This window comes from Helicoverpa armigera, chromosome 13 (assembly GCF_030705265.1).
Source record: "Helicoverpa armigera isolate CAAS_96S chromosome 13, ASM3070526v1, whole genome shotgun sequence".
Classification (NCBI taxonomy): Eukaryota; Metazoa; Arthropoda; class Insecta; order Lepidoptera; family Noctuidae; genus Helicoverpa; species Helicoverpa armigera.
The window spans coordinates 11726794-11741910 of record NC_087132.1 but is presented as its reverse complement, the minus strand read 5'-3'; the positions used below and the strand labels follow the sequence as shown (position 1 = coordinate 11741910).

The window sequence follows — 15117 nt, the reverse complement described above, 5'->3', positions numbered from 1 at the left end:
AAGCTAGTTTTCCCTATAATTTTCGCCAATCTTTTTTCTTCAAAAAACATTGCGTATGAGTCATTGCGCAGAAACTGGTGGCGGTAGTTCCACATTCGTTTACTTTTGCCTGTAATTTTTTTTTGTAATAGTTGTCCTGAAAAGGAAACTTGCTCAGACGAAATCACTTGTCATTCATTCATCCTGATATATGTCAATTCTCAAAATAATTAGTAAAGCATTCAATCAAATAAAGATTACAGAAACCTACTCTTTATTTATTCGAAATGACAACTGGACACCAACAGACGCAGTACGAGAATTATCAAGTTATAAGATCCGCCTTTCATCTAACTTACCTCTTGTTCAGGTAAATGAGGGTAAGCCCTCCTTTTAATACCAGCATAACGGAGTAAAGCTACCATCGATCTTAGACCAAAGTCGTAATGTTCCTGTTTAGATAACTGTTGCATAGCCAGCTGATATAACGTGAACACCTGGAATTCAATAACTAATGTTAATAGATAAGTAAAGGTAAATCAAGGTAAATCTATACTATAATATACATAAGAGAGTACATAAGAGGAGTGTCTAAGATTCATTAAAAATAATAAAAGGAGTATATAAGAGGAGTATAAGAGGAGTACACAGGAGAGTACATAAAAGGAGAACATAAGACGAGTTCATAAGATAAGTACATAAAAGATTGCATAAGAGAGTTCATAAGAGGAGTACATAAGGGGAGTACCTAAATAAGAGGAGTAGTAGGTACATAAGAGAGTACATAAGAGAGTACATAAGAGTGTACATAGGAGAGTACAAAAGAGGAATAGATAAAAGAGTACATAATGGGGGTACATAAGAGAGTACATAGGAGAGTACATAAGAGGAGAACATAAGAGGAGTACAAAGGAGGATTACATAAGGGAGTATAGAAGATGAGTACATAAGAGAGAACATAAGAAAGTACATAAGAGGAATACATAAGAGAGTACAGAAGGGGAGTACATAAGAGGAGTACATAAGAGAGTACATAAGGGGAGTACAAAAGAGTATAGCATAAGAGTCATTTTATTATTTGTCATTTTTTAATTTTATTATTTACTCTCCTATTCAATCCAGGCTGTAACTCGAAAAAAATACTAGCTTCTTCTGTATTCAATAAGGAAAGAGACGATACTTCAAAAAAAGTATGCTTTAACTTTGAACCACCTTATTATGAAATTTGGTCTCAAAAAAGTACCTACTTTAGTGCAAGGTTTAGACCACAAGCTTGACCTAAAACGTTAACTTAAAACCAGAAATAAAGCCGGTACTTTAAAACCACGATTAATAGTTAGGTAATAAGGTAGCACGATTACAATGGAAATAAAAAGCTTGAAAGCTATACCTTCTTAGCGTTGACTTTGTAAGCTGTGAATCCATCAGAGAACAGAGTATTTTCCGCTATAATCAGCGAATCAGGCACACACATCGCGATCGGGCGGAACATGGATTTCAAATTATCTGGCAACTCCGTTCGGCCCGCGTAACTGTGGTAAGAGGAAACTAATTAATCTGTTTTATACAAGCATAAAAGTAAATAATGCAACCACCATCCATGGCTAAAACTGGGCTCTCCATGCTCACAAAAAAAGTAGCGAATATAAATCTTTCATTCAAAATAGATCGAAAATCGGCACTTTTTAAAGTTAAACTTTACAAAAGAGACGTAACCCCCAAATACCACTTAAAATGTTTCGCTGGGAAGATGAAATGGTGGAACAAACTCCCTAGCAACACAATTCTATATGCATGTTTTGAAAACTAGTAAATTTTACATTTTCCTGAGAGCTATTTGTACAGTAAATAATCCACTTTAAAATAATTTTAAAATGACACTCAACTATTCTATCTACCAATTTCTGTCTACCGACAACTAACCCAGGATTCATAGTAATAAATATCCCGCAGTTAGGATCCAGTTTGATCTCTGCCCCCTCGAATATGAACCTCTTCTGGAAGAGCGACAAAGCTAGCAGTACTGCCAGGATCTGCTGGGCTACCACGGAGAGTACTTCTATGTTGATGCGGTTGAACTCGTCGAAGCAGCCCCAGCAACCGCTTTGAGCGATACCTGGGTTTGAAGGGGGGTTTTGAAATATATGCAGCTGTGCAAAACTAAGTATGTGTAAGTAAATAACGTGGTTGAAATGGAGCATAGGAGAGCAAAAAATCCCATCAAATGCCAGTCATTACGTACTATGAAACTAGAATCACGAAAGAATCTCTATGGAAACTCCCAAAACTCTAAAAATCAAACATCATCATTATATTCAAGTATCACGGTTCATGAGATTGATAGTCCTTGACGGACAACGAAGTTTTAGATCCTAGTTTTACCCCCTTGGTTAAGGATCCTTAAAAAGAGAAGCCAAGTACCTATCTGAAGGAACTCTGGTGATTATTAACTAATTATAATATTGTTTATGAAACACTTCAAAAATTACCAGAAAAGCACTTAGCCATGGACTTATAATCCAGTCCATCTGAGCAGTTGGTGACCACCACCCATCTTGCCAGCGCCCTGCCCAAATCCTTAGTGGTCTCCGTTTTGCCAGTGCCGGCGGGGCCCTGAGGACTGCCGCCGCGAAACAGGTGCAACGCCGTCGTCAGCGTTATGTAGCATCTGATTGATGATGAGTTTGAGACGGGTAGACAAGTTTACCAAGATGTTGGTATAAAAGAAATAGCTTCCCCAATTTGTTCTCCGATACTAAGAAGAAGATTATTTTCTAATCTCTGCCATTTTATTAAAAAAGGTAAGGATAAGATATTAATATCTAAAATATATAACAATACCTATGTATAGTATGAGACCCTATTGCCGCCATCGTCAATAGGCTTCAGATACCTATGTTGACGACATATAGATATTCAAACTTTCATAAATTAAAATTACGTTACAAATACGCAATAAGCAACCAGCCAAAGGAATTTTATATCAGGGTTTCATTAGGGAAAAAAACGTCTGTTGTATTCAAATAAAGTTAAGTTCAGGCTATCAAGTCACCTGTCAGTAAGAGGCGTGATAACCAGCCGTCCTGAATTGCCGATGTACTCATACGTGTAAATGGAGTTGGTGTTCGTCTGCTTGATGTAGCAGTCCTCACGTTCACGGTCCCAGTAGAACTTCAGCTGAGAGAACCACTCGAACGCCGTTACGTTCATACAACCTACAATTATTATTGGTTATTTATCCCTAACAACTTTACTACTAACTGCTTTAGGATCTGGGGGAATTTTAAGACACAAATACCTAAGCCATATTCTAAATTGGCCTGGGCGGTTCATATAGTAGCCCAGTTTGATACTGTAAAAATCACGGAACGAAACATAAGCCCTCGTACCACAAAAACTTTTAAACATCTGTTGAACACTTGTCTACAAAAATGTCAGATTATAACGTTGAAATAAGGTCCGTTTTGCAGCCACACTTTTTTTTAGACAAGTGTGCAACAGACGTTTAAGTTTTTGCAGTAGGCTGTAGGAATTTAGATTTTGCGTCACTTTTCGGACCACCCTGAATGAAGGGCTGCAAATTGTCAACATCCACGTAGAAGCTTCTTCTCTTGCATTATATACTAAGAAGACTGCCATTAATAAGTCTAAACTTACCCATCTTATACATCCTATCTACCGTATCTCTGGAATGTATCTCAATAACGCAGAGCGCGTTCACTTTAGCGCGCAGAATCTTGCTGATCTCCTTGCGGGACATCATCTGCAGGGTCGTGAGGATTAAGTTCTGCTTCTTGCGCAGTTTCTTCAGCGGCTTCTTCTCTTGCATGATCTCGCAGCGGCATAGGGTTCGAGTACAGTCTGAGGTCCATTGGATCTAGTGGAAGTACCACTTCTTGAAGTTTATTTTAGGTGTCCTACATTTAGCAAATGAACTGATTCTTAAAGCTCTTTAAAGACCTTCAAAGTGCTATAAAATGATTTGGTAGGTAAACATGGGAGGAAAGGACAATGGGCGATTCCGGTCCAAATGTCCACCACGAATGAGACCTATATGGCTAGATAGCCCGTTAAATGTAGAACAATTTTTTTTATGAAAGTAAAAAAAAATATAATGCCAGAAAAAAGTTATAGCAAAATCAAATACAACATTTTACAGATTTTTTTCAGTTTAATTTTTTCAATTACTTTTCGCGATGTTCGATTTTCGTACTTTCGTAACTTCTGACAAAATAGAATTGTTCATTATTAGAGAGAAGACACCACCAGTTACCGCTGGAACCAGGAACCGCTGAGTATATTCAAGCACTTCTGGCGCCTCAATTGGTTAGTGATTCGTACATCCATCGGGCAATAATATGGGCTGTTTATATGCAAATGTGTCTTACTCATCTTAGTTTTAGATAAAGTGCGGAAATGGAAGTGGAATAAAATAAAAAATTATAATGATAACATACAAAAACTACCGAAAATTAAGAATACATTTTTGGCTATAACTTTTTTTTGGCATTGTTTTTATTTTTACTTTCTTAGTAAAAGTTACTCTAAATTAAGTGGACTATTTAATTATATAGGTCTCGTTCGTGGTGGACATTTGGACCAGACTTCATACATTCTTGCCCAATCTCCTTTAAAAACTGTCCTGCTTTACATCTAAAAGTAAGCCGTCTATTTTTCGTTGTTGTCATCGTGTCTTAGTAATATTTCGTAACACAATAATTTTTTCAAACCTTGCTGGAAGTGATTCCAAGCTGACCAGGCCAGTCGTTAATCCACGCTTCTCTCTGGTAACGGCACTTCCTCAGAGCAGCTCGCGTTAATATCAATTGCTAAAAATATACAAAGCAAACAGGCATTCAGAGAATGTTTTCTATCGTAAGTAGTATAGTAAGGTTTGTAACTTTCATAGCTCCTTATGCACTTTCGCTACAACAAACTGTTTACACTACTTTTGACGAATGCAACTACACCTACTTGTATGTATACTTCTACATTTTTAAGTTCCATCCTACAGAAACCTTAACTTCTTCTGAAAAAAGAAACCCTCATTCCTCCTTAGCTACTGCACCTTTTTAAACATGAATATAATCTGCAGGTCTTACATCTCTAAGCACAACCCTCATGGTATGTTCAAGGCCTGCCAGCCAGATCTCAGCAGGCCCATCCAGCACCAGGTTATACTTCCACTCGACACATTCCCCGTCTTCTGAAGTCATGGCCTTGGCTACTGGCAGACCCATTGGATTCTAAAAATTGGTACAGTCAACTTCAGGTCAGTGGTAATAGTTTTATAGGGAAATCGTACTTATTACTATTGAGATAAGGTGCAGGACAGTTACCACCAATGTGCAGTTTACTGTACATAGAATAGAAAATAAGAATTATTTTGAATTTACCAAAGTATAGAAAACCTCATCAACCTAAAAGAGTAATGTGCAATCTCCAATAAAATACTGTATTTTGTTTATAACATATTTATTCAAACAAACTTAACATTTATCAGTACAAAATTATAATTCTCACTTAAATAACGAGTACAAGTCTGCGTAAATTCAGATTTTTGGAGACATAAGCCTAACTTATTAACAAGGTAACACAGATAAAATCAAAATACACTGCATATGTCATAGAAACTTCCACTTGTATTCTTTCGTCAAACTTTTATCAAATCAACAAACATCTTACAGTGAGTTGTGCCATATAACTACAACAGAATCATTTTCAGTTGTCAATTCGACGATTTGACCAATAGACGGCAAGTACATGTCTAGTTACCACTATAGTTAAAATGGCGCAAATCACCAAACGTAAATTAAAAAAAAACAATCAGGTATAGTCACTTATGCTTTGCTCAATACATAGCTAACATTTCATCTATTCACGCATTATCAGTATCATTATATCTACTATTTGTAACACCATGTATCTTCTCAGGCAGAGTCAGCAGTATTTTAAGGACGGCTTTCTTCACTTCATCAGACCGGCACGCCCATACAAAATGTAGGTATTCATTCAATAGCCCCTTTGCTTGTGAACTTGGGTGGTACATTATAAGGATTACTAGTGCCTGGAATAAGAAAGAACAATATTTAGATAGGTATATGAATGGTGTGTCTTATGTATTAGGATAATTTATTATGTTGCAAATGGATGTGTGTCTAAACTCAAAAAACACACAATATTGAAAAATAATAAATAATAATTTATCAAATTACATGCTTCTCTCTCATACAATTTTTAAGGATTCAAACAATTTCATGAAGAATTTGAACTAGAGGGGGCACAATAAGAGGTTGAACATTACGCAGCTAAAAGTTTGTCACTTGTTAAGATATCAACCACATAACAATTCCTTACTAAAATTTCTTTAAAAACTTACTCTAACATACAAAGCGGCTTCATTAACATCCTTCCAGTTATGCTGCCACGGCGGGAACTTCTTCAGCAAATAGAGCAGTTTATTCCAATTGTGTGAGTAAATAGCCTTACAACAAGCTATCCTGTACACCGACTTGAAGGTTTTCAGATCAGGGTCCTGGTACTTAGCATTTATTCTACTTTGTTGAAGCTTCAGCAAGTTTCTTTTGCAGTATGTTTTGATAGGGTCAACTGAGTAGGGAGCGTCCATTAGGTCGATTACTTTTCTCTGGAATAAATTTGTTCTATTATAAGTTACATCTTAAGAATGGATGAAGATAATTATTCTGTACTAATTGAAATAAAATTGAGATGAATTCGGGAGTATGGTGATGATATTTGAGAGGGTAACTAGGTTAATGAGTACGAAACGGTATATTTTCCAAACTTTTATGACATTTAAAAGCAATAAGTACGAAAGGTAGAAAATAGTTGAGGTTACTATTTCAATAAGTTTTGTATGATAGAGTTATCTGATGTTAAAGCCAATGATTTGATGTATATGTACCCTAACAATGAAAAGTTTTTATTTAATACTCTAATGAAAGTTAATAGAAAACAGTATTTACCATCGTACTCATAGGAACGAAGTGACATTTTTCCAAGATTTCTTCCATTGTGAACAATTACACTTTAATTCAAATTCAAATATTGTATACACTATCTTTAAGTCGGAATTAGGTGGGTAAAGTCATAAAATAACAACTATTAATTTAGAACTTTTGTATCACGCGCTTTCATGTTCTTTTGTTTTGTTGTTTTGATTTTACTTTTTTTCCATTGAAATGTTACCATACTTTTCACGTAGAAATCTACCATACATACTTTTGTTTTTGCAAAGAGTTTGTCGAAGACTGTCAGTAGTACGGACACTAAACGTCACGCAAGCGCGCCCTCTGGTGGCGTTTCCGGTAAAACAACATTTTGGCGCGCTTGGCAGAGTCGTGGTGGTCAGCGTGGCGTCCGCGGAGCTCAGTCTTGGTCGAGTCGTCGTGCTGCGCACATCTCGAAACTGCCTTACGTCACGTCTAGTGTACCTAGTGTTATTACTTAGTGTAGTAGTGCCGTTGTAGATCCATATTGTAAAGTGTGTAAAGTGTCTTTTGAAATTAAAGTGTAAAGGTTCTTCTAACCTAACAGACAGACATGTGTTGCTGGGGAGTTTGTTCCGCCGCTTCTTCTCCCCAGCCAAAACACATTCTTAGTAATTTGAATAAACGTTTTTGAGTTTTGAGTTCTTTCTTTGAGTTATCTCTTTGTACGATTACCCTAACTGATGTCGGACGATAGTGCCATCCTTGATGTGTTTCGCCCATCCGACAAGTTCATTTTCATAAAAAATGTTTTAATTACCTTATCAATTCTTATCCTGTTAACATTATCAAATAACTTCTTTAAGTGTACTTGAATCAATGAAGGCCTTTTAGAATTTCCAAGAATTTCAAGTAAATCATCGTTGGATATGAAATAAAATCTTGGGAAAAGTTGCCGTTTCGTTTCGAGATATTTCTCCAGAGCTCGCAAGATTCCATCCAAGTTATCTACCATTTGGTTCAATTTGTTAAACAGGTAAGGCTGTGGTTTGTAAATGCAGGCTTCAATTGCATTTTTTCCTGCGTGCATGCTATTAACGAATAATTTTATAATTAGTTAGTATTTACAAAATAAAGATGGAAGTTAAGTATTATTGGCTGAGCTATGGCTGATCATACCTGCCTGTAACTTCTGTCCAAGCAGCAGTTAGTGCATCAAATATTAGAACCTCCGCAGGCAATTGTTTCCTAATATCTTCACCAGAAAAAATCGTTTCAAGATACAAATAGCGACGTTGAACTTGTAAAGAAATCTGTTATGACAAACAGTAGGTGGTATCATGGAAGTTCTACGTAAGTTATAAGAGAATTTAAAATAAGTTTCTTACTTCAATGCACTCTGCTACGTAGCCCAACGATTTCTCCCAATAATCTACTTCTTTTATGAACGGTTCCACATATTTTGTTGATTTCATTGACGAGAGTTGCACTTGATGATCTTCAAGGAACTAAGAATTTAAATGATTATATTATTTAATATTAGAATACTTTAAACATTGTCAATGTTTGCATAAGTTTAATCGAACCTGCATGACATCATCAACAGTTTTAATTTTATACATATCTCCCCTGTGATGTTGCATCTCGAAGGTTGTGTTCTTCCACACCTCCCTGATAGCTTTGAGGCCATTTTCAATATTCAGCTCCATAGTAGCAGCATTGGATATTTCAGCTATTTCTTCAGCATATGCTTGGAAGTTCAATCGCATTATCAAGTCTAATTTGAAGTCTGCAGAGTTTTGGTCGAAGTCCCTACATGTTTCAAAGGGGAATTAGGAAAGGAGACGGATGTAATTAAAAATAATTATGATGGCGCATAATTTTATTCAATAGATATTTCATCGGAAGCCATTTAAATTCATGATTTTGACAAGTTAAAAACAAAAACTAATAAATGAGTAGGTATTAGGTATATGAGAATACACGATATGCAAATATAGAAACTTACACAGCCATAAGCGTTTTAATTCTGTCCCAATGGCGCTCGCGCATGCACGGATTCTTCAAATCACCAATCAAAGGCAGTGTTCGCCTAAATGCATCTACTTTAATTCGAGTAGTGTCTATTATTTCCCAATTCTTGTCCTTCAGTTGTCGCGATAGCTTGTTGAAATTTCTGCAAAAGAAAGGAAAGTTGAGAGTCTTGAGTGTATTGTAATAGGTACGTTAATACGTTATGATTTATCACTTTTGTAATACCTGAACAAAAACATAACGTTCTCTTCCATCTCGTCGGTTTCCATTTCCCAAAACGATTGAGTTTTATATTTTTCCCAGGACTCCTCCCATTGGTTTACCAATCCCCAAACTTCTTCCAACTTCTCCAGTTCCTTCTCCATTTTCAGAAGATCCAGATTCACTGGAGTACTACAAAAAGTTGTATGAATTAATAAAAATTAAAATATCATACGTTACCACTTCTATAATTCAAGTAATAACTTTAGGAAGTCTTCATAAGTTTCTTTTCCGTGAACGTCCTACAGCATAGAAAGTACGTAAAGTATGATAGGGACTTCAAATTACTACAATTATTGGGATTCACCTACTACAGAGTCTGAAGCTACATCTTTATTTTAATGGATTTTAATGAAACTAACGTCAGATTGAACACAGCAAGACCATCTCGTATAAGTTGTTCCTGTGCTCGCAACGCATTTAGTTGTTCTCTGAAAGCTTTCAATTGTGCCAAAGCATCTTTGCCAGATATGTCAGACGAGACTGGAGCAGTCCTATAGAAATCTTCACAAAACTCTTTGGCTTGCTCCTTAAAAACCTAAGGGAAACGATACGAAATAATCAGAAATGACCGGGAAGTATCGGGGCAAAATAGAGTTCCTCGAGCGACAAAATTCTATTCGAATATCTTAAAAATATTATAAACTCTTTCCTGATCGAGCTCTAGCTTTGTATTTATAATGGTCCTTTTAATACCTAAGAGTTTACACGCTGAAAACAAAATCTTACTTCAGCTTGATCCAATAAATTCGTTTTGAATCTTTCTTTGTTCGCTTCAAGATTCTTTTTAGCTTCTTCCAAAACACCTAAATAGTCAGACCATAACACCGGTATGTTCTCATGGCGAGTAATCATGTCTGAACTAAGTTCAACCTCGAACTTTGCTAAAATAGAAGTAAACATATAATTTACATAATTTCATTAAAATTATGTGAATGAGATAAGAAATAAAATTTTGTTTGACTTACCCAGTGTCAACATTTGATCAGAAATAGGTGGGAATGTTTTCTCAATCGCAGTTATTTCCGATAATAAACGATCGTAAGTTTCTATGCTTTCTTGAAGCTCTTTTAAATCTGTAGGTACCTAGAAAGTAGAAACGAGTACCTGGTAAAAATATTTTGTTCTATTCTACAGTGATATTTGAAATTTATCAAAACTAACCAACCTTCATAGCTTGTTCACTACTCTTTTCTACGTAATTATAAACTACGTCAATATCAGCCTCTGTGATTGTTCTCAGCAGTTCACCTAGTCTGGTTTGCCAAACAATGCAGTGCGCTATTATAGACTTTTTCAATTCGCTTGAGTTGAGAGTTATGAAATGAATCTGAAAAAGAAATCAGATCACGTATGAATTTAAAAGTGTGATTACCTTAAAAATAGGTAAATTAGTAAATTAATATATGAAACATGCCTGGTTAATCGTTTCCTGTATTTGAATAGAGTTAGCAAGATTGCTATAATTTATGACAAGGCAGTCGAAGTCTTCAGCAGTGTGCCTCTCTGCCCGGTACTGCTCCAAGAACTGGTCTTTGTCTACTGTCCAGATATGCATGTAAGGATCCCACATCGTTAAATGGTCGTTCACTAGTTTGATATTGTAGTCAATTTCTGAAATTTCAAATAACTTCTTGTATTTTTTCAAAAAACTTACCATTAAGATTTTTTTAAGAAACTGCGTTTAGGGGGTGTCGGCGTCGGCTTAAACCCAATTCGTCGTTTATTCCCGGATATCTTAGCTTAAATAAAATATGATTTACCATCGTTAATAAATCTCTGCAGCTTATTACAATCCTGATCTAAAGCTATAGCTTCGTAAAACTTCTTCAGTCCTCCTGAAGGTAGAGAAAACTTCTCGAACAAGCGTGGGACAGTGCTCATAATGTGAACAATTTCTTCAAGAACTGTGGTGAACGTGTCCTGAATCTCAATCTTTGTAGGTATGTATGTAATATTTTTCCCAGTTAAGTAGAGGTCCATTTTTATTAAAGGTGATGGTGCCATAGTGCCTGTTTAAGGGGGTTAAATAAATTAATAAATTTCGATTCCAAATAAGCTAAACTCAAGTAACACTGTGACAAATACTTACCGTCTCCATGAACGCACTTGTACATGTTTTGCATAGTGGACTTGATCCCTAATCTTAATGCGTCTTCTAGAAGTATGTCAAATCTCCTTACGTATTTAATCCAATGTTCGGCCATCTAAAATCAATTGAGTTGATATTTATTTATTTCTTAACAATAATAATAAACATTTAGAACGTACATAATAATTATTACCTGGGTAATATATGGTTCGAAGCCTTCGTATACAATAACCAGATAAACCACTATCACTTTATACATATCTAAAACAGCGTCCATAGCCGTAGCTTCCATTTTTCGTATTTTAGCTCGTAACACTTTTATATCGAAAACGTTATAAATATCGAATTCTACGAATGGAGTATCGCAAATCTTCTCCATGATTTTAACTAAATTAACATTGCAGTTTTTGTATGTTGTTAAAAAATCTTGAAGCTGGAATTAATTAAAGACAATTTTTAGTTATTTACATGATGCATAATTTATAACTATGTTCATTACTTACTTCTCCGATTTGCATAACACAATCTGCGATGTATGCATCGGACATTGTGGAAGTCCATGTTAGCTTTGTTATTCCTGGTTGCACTTTCTTCTCACAAGCCTAAAAACAAAATATTACCATTTAGTAGTATTGTGCTAACATTGGCAAGGTTACATCAGCCCGCGTAAATTTCATTTCACGGAAAGTTAAAGTCTTGAGCATTATACATGTCGAATTATAAAATTCTTTAAAATATATATTTTAAAACTGAAAAAATCGTATATTAAATACGTCTGGAGATAAGAAACACATACAAAAATATAGGAAAATAGGATAGGAACGCAAATAACTAAACGTCAAATGTTTTAACGCATGTCATTTGTCATTCATATTTTATTTGTCAACAATGTACGCGGGTGATTTTTTCTGAATTTATTATTTATATTACATAGTAGCCCATTCATGTTTTAATATTGTTTAGTTTATTTTATTATTAAGTATTTATTTAGTAGTCAAGATGAATCTAGGCGATCCAGAGCTAGAACTGATTGACCCAACACCAAATGTACATTCGTTGTTCTTACACTTCGATAAAATGTTTTTCTGGACCAAACTGGCGAGCAGGGCTGTGGTCCGGTGGAGTAAAAGGATGTACTCTTGTGCTGGCGTGTGCTCGTAAGTTTATTTTCTCTATAGATATATCTAAGATATTCCTCGCGGTTTTATTCGCGTCTCGAGGGAACTACGTCCCATAACTGGATGAAAAGTAGCCTTTATGTTATTCTGACTTATCAAAGTTCTTCATACTTTTATCATATTTCACCCTTACTGGAGAAATGGGCAGGATTTTGTTGATACAGGTATTTTGTTACCTACCATATGTCTGATTTCAAATAACTTTCTCATCATCATTCAGAATATCAAACTAAAGCATCATATTATGTACTACTAATGACTCCTTTCAGCTACGAAGGCAGAGGTGGGCTGTGTGACATAGCTCTGAGTGAACCACTACTAAAGCTGCGACCTCGGAAAGACTTAGTTGAGACGCTACTCCATGAGATGATCCATGCTTTCTTATTTGTAACCAATAGGGATCAAGACAGGGACGGCCATGGACCTAACTTTAAAGCTCATATGCACAGGATCAACAAGTGTGCAGGACTGAATATCAGTATATACCATAGTTTTCATGATGAGGTAATTTTAATTGCATACTCCTCAATCATACCAATATTGAAATAATATTACAGGAGAAACATTTAGATCTCTTGCTTTATGCCTATAAGGTCCAAAGCTCATAGCTGTAGTGATGTTAACAAATTAATTTGACCATTGCAGGTGGAGCTTTACCAAAATCACTGGTGGCGTTGCAACGGCCCCTGTCAAACTAGAAGACCTCACTTTGGCATAGTTAGACGGTCCATGAACAGAGCCCCAGGGCCCTGTGACTACTGGTGGGCTGATCACCTCAGAAAATGTGGAGGAACCTTTGTCAAAATCAAAGAACCAGAAAAACAACAAAAAACTAAAGGTACAAAACCTACAGCTAAACCAAATGCAGATATCACGAAATACATAACAAATAATATTAACACTATTAATAATATACCAAATACAAATACTTGCAACAGTCCAAAACCAGTATTGAAGGATACCAGTAATATTAAAGGCAATATCAAAACTAAGTCAAACAGTTCAAGTACTGTGGTAGTCAGTAAAAAGGGTGTTGTATTCAATCCTACAGTGCCTAAACCTCCTACACAGCCCATCCCAGTGTTTACTGGAAGTGGCAACACATTAAAAACTGATGCCAAACACTATACCGACAATGTCACAGAAACAGTTAGAAGCATATGGGCTAATAAACAAATACCTACTGCAGTAAACAAGAAACCTGCACCAGTTAATACTAGTTTATTAGTACAAAAATCTAAGATACAAAATGATACTGCTACATTCAAAATACCAGACAGTAAAATTGGAATTTCTAATCCTAAAAAACCTAAAATGGAGTCTCCTACTTCATCCCCACCTATAAAAATGAAGAAGATTGAAGACTATTTTAATGCTACAACAATATTAAAAGACTTATATGGTGATGATTACAAGTTAACTCAACCTTCTAACAGTAAAAAGTTAGTAGCTGTTAATGTCAAAGTGGAATTACTTGACTGTCCTATCTGTAATGGTAAATTTAGTAATGAAGAAATCAATAGGCACTTAGATGAATGTTTAAATAAAGATATAATTGAGAAACTTAGTAAAGATGGTATAGAAAGTGTTCAAGAAGTTCAGCCTAGCCAAAGTGGGGAGAGATCTACAATTAATGAACTAATTGATGTTAAATCTATTCCTGTATTTGTAAAACCAGTGAGCACTAATAATAACCTTGTAGACTTGACTAACTTGAACATTGAATCTACTAACATAAATAAGAACAAGGGTAAAAGAAAGACTGAATCAGAAGTAACATTAGACCCTGTTGCAAGCCTCGATAAAGTCATATCACTAGTCAAAGAAATAGAGGATAACCAAGCAAGAGTTATAGAAACAGTTAAAATAATTGCCAACACAGACATGCCACAGGTGAAACGAAGAAAAACTGGTGACCACATAACAATAGACAGAGGTGATAATTTACAAACTTCAAAAGTAAATGAGCAAGTATCAGAAACAGTTAAAATTAAAGCAGAACCTAGTACAAGCAAGGAAGAGCTATTTGACCAAATTTGTCCATGCTGTGGTAAGCAATTTGATAAGCCTGTAGAGGAACATTTAGATGAATGTCTGATGTTCTTTGATAATAACACAACTATACCTGACGAAGGAGCTAGCACGAGTTATGAGAACAATACAACTATAATAATAGAAGATGAAGACGATATATTTGATGAGTCTCAAGTATTCAATGCTACGGGTACAAAGACTCCTTGCCCGTGTTGTATGAAAATGGTGGAAGAACTTGATATGAATAATCATTTGGATCTGTGTTTAAAATAGACTTTTTTGATCATGGTAGCTAATTTTAGTTGATGAAAAGATATTCATTGTTAAATCAGTGTGTAGATTAGATTACAATTGTCTGTTCAAATGTTAAAATTAAGCTGAAATACATTAAAGGTTAATATGTAAAATTTCTGTAAATTGCATAGAAACCGTGTTAGAATCATTGATTGATTAGATTTTTGGTGATTGTTTAATATTGCTATTATGAGTTTGTTATGGCTTACAAGACTTTGCATTTAATAGTTATTTGATGTGATATTAGAATAAATAATTATGTTATTAATTTATATTTTCTGCAGTTTTTCTGGTA

At 35.3% G+C, this 15117-nt stretch overlaps 3 protein-coding genes across 3 annotated transcripts in view; 1 reads left to right on the top strand and 2 right to left on the bottom strand.

Annotated features, from left to right (window-relative positions):
- The window catches only part of LOC110381280 (dynein axonemal heavy chain 2), a 52299-nt gene that overhangs the window by 31148 nt on the left and 6034 nt on the right, over positions 1 to 15117 (bottom strand). The window contains exons 12-34 of the mRNA XM_064037538.1: positions 11820 to 11918; positions 11510 to 11749; positions 11317 to 11431; positions 10988 to 11236; positions 10642 to 10838; positions 10393 to 10554; positions 10193 to 10310; positions 9954 to 10108; positions 9587 to 9762; positions 9189 to 9356; positions 8938 to 9105; positions 8516 to 8741; positions 8318 to 8437; positions 8109 to 8242; positions 7750 to 8020; positions 5082 to 5225; positions 4710 to 4808; positions 3637 to 3856; positions 3032 to 3194; positions 2469 to 2647; positions 1903 to 2095; positions 1370 to 1511; positions 339 to 476 (exon numbers count right to left, since the gene is read on the bottom strand). Coding sequence (XP_063893608.1) covers positions 339 to 476; positions 1370 to 1511; positions 1903 to 2095; positions 2469 to 2647; positions 3032 to 3194; positions 3637 to 3856; positions 4710 to 4808; positions 5082 to 5225; positions 7750 to 8020; positions 8109 to 8242; positions 8318 to 8437; positions 8516 to 8741; positions 8938 to 9105; positions 9189 to 9356; positions 9587 to 9762; positions 9954 to 10108; positions 10193 to 10310; positions 10393 to 10554; positions 10642 to 10838; positions 10988 to 11236; positions 11317 to 11431; positions 11510 to 11749; positions 11820 to 11918 — 3876 coding nt within the window. The remainder of the gene's footprint in view (positions 1 to 338; positions 477 to 1369; positions 1512 to 1902; positions 2096 to 2468; positions 2648 to 3031; positions 3195 to 3636; positions 3857 to 4709; positions 4809 to 5081; positions 5226 to 7749; positions 8021 to 8108; positions 8243 to 8317; positions 8438 to 8515; positions 8742 to 8937; positions 9106 to 9188; positions 9357 to 9586; positions 9763 to 9953; positions 10109 to 10192; positions 10311 to 10392; positions 10555 to 10641; positions 10839 to 10987; positions 11237 to 11316; positions 11432 to 11509; positions 11750 to 11819; positions 11919 to 15117) is intronic.
- On the bottom strand, positions 5503 to 7146 carry LOC110381282 (uncharacterized). The gene is made up of 3 exons (XM_021341574.3): positions 6966 to 7146; positions 6359 to 6625; positions 5503 to 6046 (listed from the first exon to the last, which is right to left on the bottom strand). The coding sequence occupies exons 1-3, from the start codon at positions 7011 to 7013 to the stop codon at positions 5858 to 5860; spliced, it is 504 nt and encodes a 167-aa protein (XP_021197249.3). The 5' UTR covers positions 7014 to 7146; the 3' UTR covers positions 5503 to 5857.
- Mh (maternal haploid) lies at positions 12182 to 15096 on the top strand. The gene is made up of 3 exons (XM_021341575.3): positions 12182 to 12473; positions 12764 to 12998; positions 13140 to 15096. Exons 1-3 carry the CDS (start codon positions 12316 to 12318, stop codon positions 14799 to 14801), a joined length of 2055 nt encoding a protein of 684 aa, XP_021197250.3. The 5' UTR covers positions 12182 to 12315; the 3' UTR covers positions 14802 to 15096.

Bases quoted from the DNA above. Each gene is read 5' to 3' on its own strand.
- LOC110381282 (XM_021341574.3), bottom strand. From the start codon at position 7,013: ATGGAAGAAATCTTGGAAAAATGTCACTTCGTTCCTATGAGTACGATG. The intron at 6,626-6,965 runs GTAAATACTGTT...AATTTATTCCAG, and splicing joins TCGTTCCTATGAGTACGATG to AGAAAAGTAATCGACCTAAT. The intron at 6,047-6,358 runs GTAAGTTTTTAA...TTCTTATTCCAG, and splicing joins AAGCCGCTTTGTATGTTAGA to GCACTAGTAATCCTTATAAT.
- Mh (XM_021341575.3), top strand. From the start codon at position 12,316: ATGAATCTAGGCGATCCAGAGCTAGAACTGATTGACCCAACACCAAAT. The intron at 12,474-12,763 runs GTAAGTTTATTT...GACTCCTTTCAG, and splicing joins TCTTGTGCTGGCGTGTGCTC to CTACGAAGGCAGAGGTGGGC. The intron at 12,999-13,139 runs GTAATTTTAATT...TGACCATTGCAG, and splicing joins ACCATAGTTTTCATGATGAG to GTGGAGCTTTACCAAAATCA.